The 12525-nt window shown below is 48.5% G+C and overlaps 1 protein-coding gene across 7 annotated transcripts in view; it reads right to left on the bottom strand.

Annotated features, from left to right (window-relative positions):
- The window catches only part of MYT1 (myelin transcription factor 1), a 64929-nt gene that overhangs the window by 31024 nt on the left and 21380 nt on the right, over positions 1 to 12525 (bottom strand). For all 7 annotated transcript variants that reach the window (XM_038159167.1, XM_038159171.1, XM_038159169.1 and 4 more), the window contains 3 exons: positions 11380 to 11480; positions 4284 to 4338; positions 1975 to 2005 (listed from right to left, as the gene is read on the bottom strand). In XM_038159167.1, the coding sequence (XP_038015095.1) occupies positions 1975 to 2005; positions 4284 to 4338; positions 11380 to 11480 (187 nt within the window). The remainder of the gene's footprint in view (positions 1 to 1974; positions 2006 to 4283; positions 4339 to 11379; positions 11481 to 12525) is intronic.

Raw genomic sequence — 12525 nt, 5'->3', positions numbered from 1 at the left:
AAAATTCAAAAACCCAAAACTGGGGCAGGACAGGACTGCTGAGCTGTCAGGAAGTAGGAATCCTTCCTTCAGGGCGACTGAACTGGCTTAAGGTTAGCAAAGCAAATGCTGAGAGGGCAATTTGTGGCACCACATCCCCCGCAGTGCTCTGGGGAGGTGGAAGCTGCCCCTCATGGCTCCTCCAGATAAGTCCTCCCTTCCTGCTGTCCCCTTTGCTTGTGACCTGGCTTGAACCCGTGATGCTGCACATCCTCCAGTGCCATCTCTTGTGGGATGGCTCCCGGCTCTTCTGGCATCCACACGCAGCCCCAGCCCCACCACACCTGGGGTCTGTTCTGGCAGCACGGTGTCCCTTCTGCAGCAGGACGCTCGAGGTCAGAGAGAACAAGATCTCATCCCACTAATGTGTGCAGTTGCTACAGGGAGCTTCCCTCTTTGCTGCTTATGATCTAAAAGTCTATTTAATTTTAATTGTCCTCAGGCCTGACTGAGGCTGCTCTGTCCCAAGCAGCCCCAGCCACGCTTTCAGTGACTGCACACCAAAAGACAGAGCAGTGTTTATGTCACCAGTGACTTGCCTGAAAAAGGCCTCATTCAATGGCAAACAGGAGCAGCTCTGATGAAGATGTTACAGGCTTTTGTAAGTTTTCCTGTTTCAATTAAAGCAGATTACCCATCACCCCATTTTTAATGTGGTTTAATGAAGCCTGCAATACAAAGTATGTAGGAAAGAGACAAGTGGTCCAGCATAGAGGTTTGCTGAAGCAGGTGTCGATTTGGGATGTTTCTGGCTTCACTTTGTTGATTTAATGCCTTTAAAAAGCACCAGCACAAAGGTGATGCTCTACATGCTCTGGGCCAGGCTTTCCCTCCCCACTCTCCGTTGGGGAATTTTCGTGTATTTTGGCACGAGTCCCGAAAGGGAAAACGGGCTTCGAGGTCTATTAAAGCTGCTCTCCATCCCTCAAGAGCCACCACGTCGAGCAGCTCCCCCCCTCTCCGCTGCCTTCATCTGCTTGACAAAAGGGCTTCTTATTGTTATGCAGACGATGCCCTGCTTCCAATTAGTCGATTAATCGTCCAGTTATTCAGGCAATTAGGTGACAGCTGCAGAGATGGCTTTGTGGAGCACTCTGTCCTGCCCCTTAGATATGTCACCTGCTCCAATTACCACCTCCACTCAAGTGTTCAGCAATAAAAGTTGGAGAAGGGGCATGCCCAGCGCTGGCTCCTCCCGGCTCTCCAGAGTAATCCGAGAGTGGAGGAGCAAAATGCTCTGAAATTGGGTTGGTTCAGGTGCAATTACTCTTTGACACACGCGGGAGGCTGCAGGGAGAGGCAGCCCCTGCTCTTAGGGCCTGTCCAGGTTAAAGGCTCCTACCCCTGGCACAAGCCCCTGTGCAAGGTTTAGTGGCAGCTTGCAGGTGGGGGAGGCTGTGACATCTATTGAGAAGCTCTGGAGGGCTGCACAGGCTCTGCTCCTGCTCTTTTGGCTGCTGCTGTTGGCATCCCAGCACGGCTAAATTAGTGACAACAGGAGCTCGGTGACTGAGAGAAGGACAGAGGGGCTGAAGGGGCATCCAGCACCCAGAATTGATGTGACAAATACGTGGAAAAAACCTCTGGTTAGTAGGATGGTGTTCCCAATGATCCTGAAACACAAACCCTGGGCATTAGATTTGACTGGGTTTAGATTTGGGGTGGGACAGCAGATGGCTGGAGGGTCTCCAGTCTAATGTCATTCATCCAGAGCTGCAGTTTATTTCTTTAACTCTTGTGATTCCCCTGAGTGCTGTCTAGTGGTACCCTGAGGACTTGAACACAACCACCAATAGAAACCCCCGAGCAAGACCCCATTAGTCCCATGGGTTTGCTCCCCTCACCCAGGTTTCCCAGCTGAGGGGCTTCTCTCAAGCCAGTCCCACCATGTGCCCCCCCATCCCTCCCATGGCCAAGGATGAGCAGGGTCCTTACCTCACCTCCTGGCCGATGAGCTCCGTGGGCACTGGGCAAGGGGCAGGATGCAGCAATGGAAACAAACACAAGGTCAGAAACAAACCAGAGGTGCCCAGCCCCCCGAGACTGAAGCTCTCCTGCCAGCTGGGTTTCTGTTTCCTCCCTGGACATCCCATTTGGGTAAGAAAGGGCCAATGCATCCTGCTGTCCTTTGTTGCATGCCAGCCTGTAGCAAATTATAATCCTGCCTTGTAAATCCTCACGCCTGTGCTGATTTTCAAGCAGGTGAGTGCACACTGGCAGCATCAGGGACTACCTCTGTTCTTTGAATCCGTGATGACTTTGAAGTCAGTGGAACTATTCTGACATGCATGCATGTAACTCAAACACTTCTAAATAAAGGCTGAGTTTTCTAATGCCTTCATCTCTTTTCTTTTTTTTTTTCCCTTTAAAGCTACTCATCAATTTCTTCTTTCACGCTTCACAACTGCTTTCCTGCAATGGCCACATTCACCCCTATAACACCAGCATCTTTCTCCTCTCCCTGTCCCATCCGACTGATGCAGGAGTATAACATTTTTGCCTGGGGTTTTGAGCTGATCTGATAAGCTCTCAACACCCAAACATTATACCCTCAGCATTCATTGGAAGGCACAAAAGGAGCAGGAGGCTTATGTGACAGGACAGCATCAGGAGCAAAAAAGGTTTAATAAAAGGCAAAATAACAAACACAAAACCGAGCCAGGTGCAACAGGTTTGTGCTCCTGGTAAAACACCTCACAAAAGCGATTTGGCTTCTTTGTTCTGTCTTTTTCTACTAAATGGCCCAGGGTGAAGTCCCCAATGTCCTATCGGTGATTTTCCTTCCTGATCATTGGGAGAAAATTCTGGGCTTTTTCCTTTTTGGGGGACACAGGAAAGTTCTGTCACTCTGTCCATAGGGGGCACATTCCTACACAGGAGTCCCTGCCAATGCTCGGACATACGGTGGGGATTTGTTACTTGGGGTATAGGGTAAACAAGGGTTTGGGGGATTTTTAGGGATTATTCCCCACTTGTGAATAATAGGGCTTCTCACTGCTCACAACAAGAACATACAACAACCTCACATCACAGCTGAAACCTTACATCCAGCCAGGAATCCAAATAATCAAGAGGAAAAAAAAAAATCCCTCAGCACAAGTCTAAATTTGCCCAGGCTAAAAACCATAACACGTTTGCTCAATTTGTTTGAGCTAATTGGGTTTCCTGGGATCCAGTTCCCATTGGGATGACTCACAAGCTTCAACAAACTGGAGGCAGTGACGAGTCCCAGGGTGCAGGCAATAAATTACCTTTTCACATCGAGAAACCCAGATTCAAGTGTGGAAAAGGCAGGGTGTGAGAAAATAAATAGAATCAGGGCAGTCTCATTTGCAACCTGAACGAGCACCTTTGTGTATGTGCAACAAAGCAATGAAATCCAAATATTCAAGCTCAGCTCAACACAGCTGGCAACATCTGGGTTTCGTTTTGTTTTTAAAAGTGCAGATGCTGTAAAGAGCAGAAGGAAGGAAGGTGAGGACAAAAGGAAGGTGGCCCAGCCCAGCTGTAGGATGAGGCTGCAGTCCCTGCAGCCGTCCCACCTTTCCAACCTTGTTGGTTCCTCACTTCCAGCTACCTTTGTGACTCGTCACATCTACAGCCACAACAATGAACCAAAATATAGAGAGGCTGGTCTGTAACCATGACCCATGCTATGGGACTACCTGAGGTGACACCCTGGGCTCTATCAGAGCCTCTCACCTTCTCCCAGAGAGAAAACATGCACAGAATTTCAGTTCTTCTTTTGTTTTCTTTCTTTTTTTTTTTTTTTTATCCAGAAATAAATCACAATCAATCTTTTCATTAACCAGTTGTTTGTCCTCCCATCCCTGCCGGGGCATGGCCCATTTGCTTCTCCAGCATGAGCTACTTCTGCCAGGCACTCTCAGATGTGTGACTTCAAAGCCGCTGGCAGAATGAGCCTGATGAAAGCCCTGGGAGCTGATCTGAAGCTCCAGTGATTGCCATCCCCTACAGCAAAGCAGGCACGGGGGCTTTTATTCCTTATTTGCTTGTTATTTTCCTTCAGCTGAGTGTAGAGGATGAGGGTTAAATATCAAAAAGACCTATAAAGTTTTGTGGTTGGGAATTTTGATTTTTTTTTAGACAAATTTCATTGGGGCTGGGGCAAGGGTAGTGAGCATAACTTGAAGAGTTAAGCCTGGACTTGAAAAACCAAAGCCTATTTGGAACAAGGGAAGTGCAGGGAGCTGAGGTCTGCACAGCCCAGCGCTCCCACTCACCTCGGATAGACTTGGATCGCGTGCGTGCTCTCTTATCATCATTTTCTAAACTCATCTGCAACAGAAAGAAAAAAAATCATTACTGAAAGGTAACCAGAAAATCATCATTAAAGGACAAGCTGGTGTGTGGTTGTGGTTTTGTGGGTGGCTGGGAAAACTTTCCCGTGTTTTTGAGACGGAGGCTTCTTACCTTAATGCTGTTGTTCAACCCACAGTGCCCAGATTTAGCAATTTTAAATTAGTTTCCACATCCTGGGACACAGGAAGGACTTTGTCTGTTGAGTAGCACAGAAGAACAAACACCCAGATGTGTTGGCTGTGCATGAGATAGCCCTTGCTAAGGGCAGAGCTGATTTCTCTGGATTTACAGCACAGAACTGCTGTGAGCACCTGGGTGGAATGCCAACACAGAATCAGAAATCTCTGAATATGTGTCTGAGCTGATGTCCTGCCTGAAAAAGGGCAATTTTTCACAAGTGCCCTAAAGAACAACCTCTCCTCTCTGGTTAAATTCGCCACAAAGATGACTGCATCTAAATAACTCACAACGTGGACATCAAACACAAGGTCTGCAGGGAACACGGGCATGAATAAGTAACATCGGGGACTTCAAAGTTCTGGATATTAATTAAACATCACCACATGCCACAAGGTAGCAGAAGTCTGAAGTGCAACCACCTCTGGGGTACAGCACCTTTGAAACCAGGCAGTGCCTGGAGGTGGGAGCAGGAAAGCAGGGACCTCCATGGCATGGCTGGAATGATATAAATGGGATTTCATTAACGTTGCCAAAGGAGCAGCTGAAGTGGTCAAAGAACTGCTTTCTGTGTCACCCTTGACACAGATGCTCTCTCTGCAGGCAGGAGTGTTTGGCAGTAAATGCCAAGGGGGAATGGCAAGATGGGGGTGTGAGCAGGGCAGGGGGTCAGAGCCTGCTAGGTTGGGAAGATAATTTGGGTTTTACTGCAGCATTACCACATGGGACGCTTCCTCCAGAGATTACAAGGAGAGAGAAAAGGAGGTGAAAGAACCATTTGCAAGTGGGATTTGACATAATAAAACCAACTCTCTTTGATTATCCGCTGCAGGTCCAGTTAGAGAAGGAACAAACCAGCTCCTGCATCATTCCTAAATGAGGAGGTCCCATGGCTCCAGCACCTCTGACAGAGCAGGGACACCACCTCTGCTCTCTCTGCTCCAGGGGCAGGAAGGGACATGCAGGTAGAGCACGTGCTGCTCCCCTGGCAGTAGGGATGGTGCAGGTGGGGTACGTGCTGCTGAATCCCCACATGCACCCTACAAACATCTTGATGAATGCTGCTCTCAGTTCCCAGCAGAAGGGCCAGGGCTCCTCACCCTCAAAGGAGGCACTGCTTGGTGCTTTCCCTGAAGTTTGGGAGCAGCAAAGAGGGAGGGAGGCTGTTGGGGCAGGCAGCGAGAGGGGACCAAGGTCTCCAGCCCTTGGGGCATCACAGCTAAAAACCCCACAGAGGACGGATGAAGTTTTCCCCAGGCACCTCTCTCCTTCACACTGCCACCTTCCAGAAATTCAATGTTAACATGCAATGATTTGTTACATGGGGGGGTTGGAGAGGAAAGAAGAAAAAGAAAAAAAATAAGGGGGGGTGAAAGGAATCAAAACCTGGAGCAATTTATGCACCCTGTCAGCATTCAGCTCATGGCATGGCAGTGTTGTGCTCCACGTTTATTACAATCTTCCCAATAACACAGCAGACAATTACTATAATTTGTATTTTTAAAGCCCCAGCTCCCTGTGGACCAATGGCTCCCGTTTAAAGTGTGGAGAGGAGCAGGTGTCACAGGGACTTCATTACATTTATGAGCCTTCCAGCGCCGGCGTGCGCTGAGCTCGCTCCCTGATGCCGCCGCACGCCGCCAACGCAGCAGCACCTTGGATTGCTGGGAGCCTCCAACCAACAGGAATGCCAGAGAGGGCTTCTGCTTTCTTTTTTCTCTCTTTTTTATTTCCTTTTATGACAATTCTCCTAGGGAATTGGTGTGTGTAAGGACAATATGGGTTTCCTGCAGATCAAAGGGGCAGAGGAGGTCAGGCTGTGGGAAGGGCAATGGGCAGCGCCTGTGAGGGGCCAGGACCCACACAGACAGCATGGAAAAGCAAAGCAAAATTTCATTTTTCTTAGCCAGACAGGTGGGACGGGCTCAAGCTGCTTATCTATAAATAGGGGAGATCCCATTTCAGGTCACATTTGTCTTTGGGAGTTAAATATCATGTGAGCTGGCATGCAGGCTCCTCACTGCACCACAGCACCTCAGAGCAATTCCTCCCATTGCTTCCCATTCCTACTTCAAGCCAGGACCAAACACCCTGGAAAGGCAGGAGCAGATTCATGGGCAAAGGGGACAGGAGCCACCTAAGGCAGGGACAGACCCACAGAGTCACATAATTCTCAGGGCTGGAAGGGACATCTGGTGACCCAACCTTGCTAAGGACCAAAGAATGGAAAAGACAAATAGGCTGCCTTGTTTGGCCTGTTCTACAAAAACACAAAACAAAACAAAACAAAACACAAAAAACCCAACAAAACAACCCAACAACCCAACTCCAAATTTTTAGATTATTGGGAGTTTTTTCCATAGGGAACACCACATTGCTTTTTTAGAGACCCTGACACAGCCTCACTGCTGTGTTTTCATAATGTTTCCCATCACCATTGGGATGGGGCGAGCTCTGTGCTCCCAGATTCTGTTTTCTACCATCAAGCTCCTTTTTTTTTAGCTTAAACCAACATCAGGATCATCCTCAAAAATCCTCATTTCCCTCCAAAGTGCAGAAACACCAGGAATAAGATCCATTATGGAGCTCAGCCCCTGCTCCTCCCAGGCAACTTAAACAACTGGCAGAGCCCTGACTGTGCTTCTGGAGCCTCTGTGATATCAGGCTCAGATGCAGGAAGGTTACATGAAACCGTTGTCCTTTATTGCTGCCTTCTCAGCCAGAAGCCCTCTAGACAGATCGTTTTAATGTGAAATTTCAGGTCACACAGTGCATGTTTGCAGTCCTGGAGACCGACAGGCTATTTTCATTAGGTCTCTCTCTTGTTCACATAACAGCCAGGCTGAGGAGCTGTCTGGATTTCAGTCTTATTGCTTTAACTCTGAATGAAAACAAAGCAGTCCAAAAGGAAACCTGCGAATAAATTATTGCTGCCAGATGCCAGTCACAAGCACATTAGTCTGGCTGAAAAAGACAGAGGTTTATTCCACACATCCTCACTTTATGCATGGGTTATCTCTAAGATTAAATCAAAATCAGCATCTTGAAAGTTTCCTAACCCAACATTACAAGGAAGGACCCTATGCTGGGTCTCAGGGTACTCCCTTCAGGATTCAGATCAGTGGTAGTCAGGGTAACCTTGGGAACGTGACTTCATCTCCATGTTCCTCTTTCCCCCCCTCTTTTCTCTCTAAAAGTAAGAAAAGCCCCCTATCCTGTTTACCCTCACTAAGGAGCTCCCTGACATGAACAGAATACAAGTTATAGTGATAATTTGTCAGTGCTGCAGACTTAAATCAATGATGTTCAGACAGATAAACTTGAAAAGGAGTTTAACCCAAGCACAGTGTGAATTTTAACAGCCAGATTCTACAGCCCAGGTCTTGTTCTGCTGCCAAGACAGCAATACAGCACGGATCTGAAGTTTCATTTTATGAAGTACCTACAGGCTTGACATTTTCTTCTTGTCTTAATACACATTTCCTTTGCATTGGAAGCCCAAGGAACATAACAGAACACAAACCCACTGGGAGCCCAGCACGTGCTGATGCCCAGGTGTGCCTGGGCTTCGACAGCTCTATGCAAATCTGCCATTAAAGGCCCTGCTGAAATTCCCCCCGGTCAGCAGTAATACTTTATATGTATTCAAGAGCACCACGGAGCTCAGAGAAAATAAACATGCTGAAAAACCCTTCAGCTGGACAAAGGGAGGTGAGGATTCAGCAGGAATATTTATTTTATACTGAAAGCAGCAGAGCTTCCATCGGTGCTCGTTTGTAGATGTAGCAAAATGCCAATTGCAAGAAGCAGCATCTGTGCTTTAGAGGGACAGACAGACACACAGTGCCTCTATTTTTAATTTTTAAAACCCCCCCAACTTATATTTGCCTAGCAGCAGAAGGAAAATGCCAGAAGAAATGACATTTTTTCCTACAGAATTGTTGAAAAGGAGTTTTCTGCTTGGTTCTTCCCCTCTTGAAGATCCAAAGAGTCCCTTCTTTAGCTACTCAAGGGAAAAGGCAGCAAAACTGCCTCTCAATGAGGATGGGTTTGAATGGCCCATCCTGATTTCTCCTCCCTTTTGTTTCTTATGAGGAATTCCTCCTTGGCTGTTGCAGGCTGAGCACAGCTGGAGAAACCTGGATCTGGGTCTCCAAATTTCTCCTCTTTCCTCTCTATAAAGCACCATGGCATATTTGTTCATTGCAGAAAGTGAGGAGGACTTTGTCCTGCTGGACCTTCTCTAGCTGTGAATTTTTAAAATAAATAAATAAGGGATGATGGAGGAAGAAATACTCTTGATCAACAGAGTGCCTCTACTTTTAAAAAAAGGCTCAGTCGTAGCTCCCAGCTGCTATTTTATAACCACACTCTGAGATTAGAGGGATTTTTTTCCCTCTCCTTCCTTTAGGGTCTTCCAAGCTGCTTGATTTAAATCCTCCTGACGTTCCACCTATTGTGAGTCCTGTTCTCAGCTGAATAAGCTCCCGTCTGCCTTTTGCTCTGACTGCTTCCAGGAAAGGACACCCTGCACGGTGTTCCGGGCTCCCAGTCGGGGAGGGGGGAGGATTTTGCCTTGACATGTCGAGATGCAAACCCACAGCTTGTACCCACCTCGAATCTGACACTCCAGCTGTGTCACAAACATCCTCCTGAAGCCGTGCTGTCACTTTGCATTTGCAGAAAGGGTCCAGTCCCCCCCCAAAATCACCCAGTGCTGCGAGTGAAGCGCTTCCCGAGCGCTGCCGCGATGGCAGCGGCATCCTCCACACTCGGGGGAAGCGGAGCAGAAAAGCTGCTCCTGAGCATCACGTCTGACACAGGCGCAGCTGCACCGCTGCCTGCACAGCGCTGACAGCCCAGCATTAGGCTGGCTGATTGCAGAGGCCGTGGCTGGAGTTGACACACACCTTCCTCTCCGCTCTTGGGAAGCGCTACAGCGCGCAATCCCAACGCCGGCGAGACCGAAGCGGCTCCGTACGTGCCAAAGGCTCTCGTGCCAGAAGAGGAGGGGTAGGAAAAAGGAGGGGGGGAAATAATTGTAGTTCTTCAACCTCATTGTTTTCCAGCTCTGTGATAAGCCAGCTGCCTTTTCCATGAGATTATCCTTGGGTGGCACAATGTGAGGGGGTTGCTGAGATCTCTGTGAAGGGGACAGCAGGGATGGGCTCTGGTGACCCCACCACCATCCACCCTACCTGTCCTGACAGCAGTCAGCCCTCACCAACAACCCGCCTGCTATTCAGCTGCCTCCCAGCTACACCCCAATGGCACAGGAAAATAGAGATTTGGGAGGCAAAAGTTCATTTTTGCCACCAGACACCGTGGTCCAGGATGAGCCCTGGCAGCAGTGTCTGGGCTCAGCTGGCTCCGTGCAGAGATCAGCTCTCCCCAGCACTGCGGAGATCTCATTTCAAACCTGTCACAGGACATTTTATCCCATGCCTGGACTTCTTTAGAGGCAAAAATAAATAAGTAAACGTGCCCCACATCCCCTTGTCCTTCATCACTGTGCACCCTGTGGATTACGAGCTGTGACTGGCATGAAAAACTACATTTAAATACAATATGTATTTATGAGCACACGGAGAAGTGCAAGCATGTGCACACAATGCAGATCCAAAGGTTAGAGAGTGATCAGGACCTCTCCCCCTGTGAGGTAAGAGGGTTGCACACTCACACAATATGCAGGCTCCCTTCAGACTCCCCCTCCCCATCCCCTCCTCTCACCCCTGAGCCAGGCACTCAGATAAAACACAGATAAGCAGAGCTGAGGATTGCAGGAAATGGTTAATATTCGTGATGTGCTTGTTAGAGACAGAGAACCAGATGAGCGCCAGGTACTGGGAATGTTACCTTTTGTAATCATTACTTTATTAACATACGACAATCTTATTAAATCTAACCTAAGTGCTTATTTGGCAGGTTCAATAGAAAAGCCTTAATTGAGCTCATTTTAAATATAGCAACAACTGCTTACTCTGCTTTCTAAGAAGGTGTGAGCTTTCCTGGCGACACCTGCATGCAGCTGACAGCTTGTTAGGGAAGAAGGATGTTTTAAAGTGAGGATTTTTGCTGGTTTGGAATTTTCCCAGGGTTTGGTTTATCTAGGGATACAGGAAATGCTGGTAACATCAGTCACCTAAGGAAGCTTCCTCATCATCCAGGTGGGTCCATCCACTCACTGGACAGGGTGCCTGACTACTGAGAGGCCAAAATAGGACAGGAAGCACCATTTGTGCAGTGAACAGCCCAGTTCTCTGCTTAATTGAAGCTTCCTAATCTGCTGGCAGTGAATCTGCCGGGAGGTTTGACAGCCTTGGCTGTACCTCTTTCATCAGCCACAGCTGCAGCAGTAAATGAGTGGCTGTGTTGAGCCCCAGGAGCTGTCCAGGGTCCCGGTGGGGATGAATGGCTCGCTTGTCCCCTCCAAAGGCACCACAGCTTCACCTGGTGTTCAAGGGGCTCCTTCCGACCAGCCGGCGCCTTGCAGAAAAGGCCTATTTTAACAGGCTGGGAGCGACCTAAATACCCAGATCTGAGCCACCCTTGAAGGATGGCACCGGAGAGGAAGGCAAGAATTTAAATATCTGGACTCCAAGCCAAACTTCGACAGCTGGAAGCCCTCCCTGCCCGGATTCACTGTACAGGAGGTTTGGCTGGAGCAAGGAGACAGAGGTTTCCAAGTGCTGCCCATCACTTTGTGGCTACCGGAAAGGCTCCGTTCCCCCAGGAGCAGCTGGTCCAGAAGGAGCTGGAGCACATGTAGCCCTTATCCCATGGCCAACTCATGTGGTGGGAGGGTCGCTGTCCTAAAAATGTCCTTGCTTGTGTACCCACCTTGATGCGTGTGCCGTGCAGGCCGGCGGCTCCCTCGCAGCTGCTGATCTTCTCTCCACACGTCCACCTCTGGTTCAGCAGCTCACCCCGAAACTCATTTTCTGAGGAGGGAAAGAGGAAAACAGGGTCAGGACCCAGAGTCAGCCCAGCCCCGCTCAGCAGCACCCACCAGAGGTAGAAATGCAGTGTTTATTCCCTGCCTGCTTTCTTTAATGGCCTTACAGATCCTGAGGGTCTCCATGCCCCGAGCAGGACCCCAGGGTGCTGTGCCAAGGTCAAGAGCCCAAACCATAAATAATTTCCACTCTCCGCCTACCCCAAACACTGCAGCTCTGCTCAGCTCAATCCTCAGTTGGAAAACACACTATTAAGTGTTGAAAATTAGCATTGAAAGACTGGGATAATTCAGACTTAGGGTGATGTACATCCAAGATGGTTCTTAAGATAGGTGACTGTCAAAATCCCCTTTGTGTATTCGTCCTAAAACAGCTGTTCTGAAGCCAAGAGGGCAGCTGGGGGAACTTTTGTAGGTGTCACAGGAGAATCATTTGTGTTAGAGACTCCAAACCATGTTTGAAGCACTTTGTTCTGGCCTGGACCTTCAGAAAAGGCTCAGGGCTTGCAGACAAAATCCATGAGTTGCTGAAATATTATTCTGCTTTGGAGAAGCTCTGAGGAAAGGGAGTGGGGAGGCACAGATGGCCAAGCAGATGATGAAAACCAAAAAAAAAATGAGGGAAAGAAGCTAGAAATGGACAGAAGAAAGGAGAACAGAGGGGGGAAATATCAAATAAGAAGAAATAAAGATGTTTCGATAGCACATTCATAGGTCAGCACTGCCTGCCTGCTTCTCTAAAGCATTTCCCTCAGCATCCTTCTCCCAGCTGCACATTTTGAAACAGGAGCATCCTCTATGGGATGCAGTAGGGGCAGGAGCAAAGAGAGGGTTAAACTGTACAAACAATGGATCCTGTATAACCCGAAAGATAGCTTAGAAGATTTTTGAAAGGATGAGAAGTCATGAGATTCAACCACAAGGAGGAAAAATTAGCAACACGTGCAGATTCATCCTCTCTGGGCCTGTTTTCTCACGTGAGCCCAAGTAAAGGGTGAATCCTGGAAGCTGCTGTGGCTAAATCTGGCTCA

This window comes from Motacilla alba, chromosome 20 (genome assembly GCF_015832195.1).
Source record: "Motacilla alba alba isolate MOTALB_02 chromosome 20, Motacilla_alba_V1.0_pri, whole genome shotgun sequence".
NCBI classification, from domain to species: domain Eukaryota; kingdom Metazoa; phylum Chordata; class Aves; order Passeriformes; family Motacillidae; genus Motacilla; species Motacilla alba.
The sequence above is the reverse complement of the archived record's forward strand: the minus strand, read 5'-3'. Positions and strand labels throughout refer to the sequence as shown.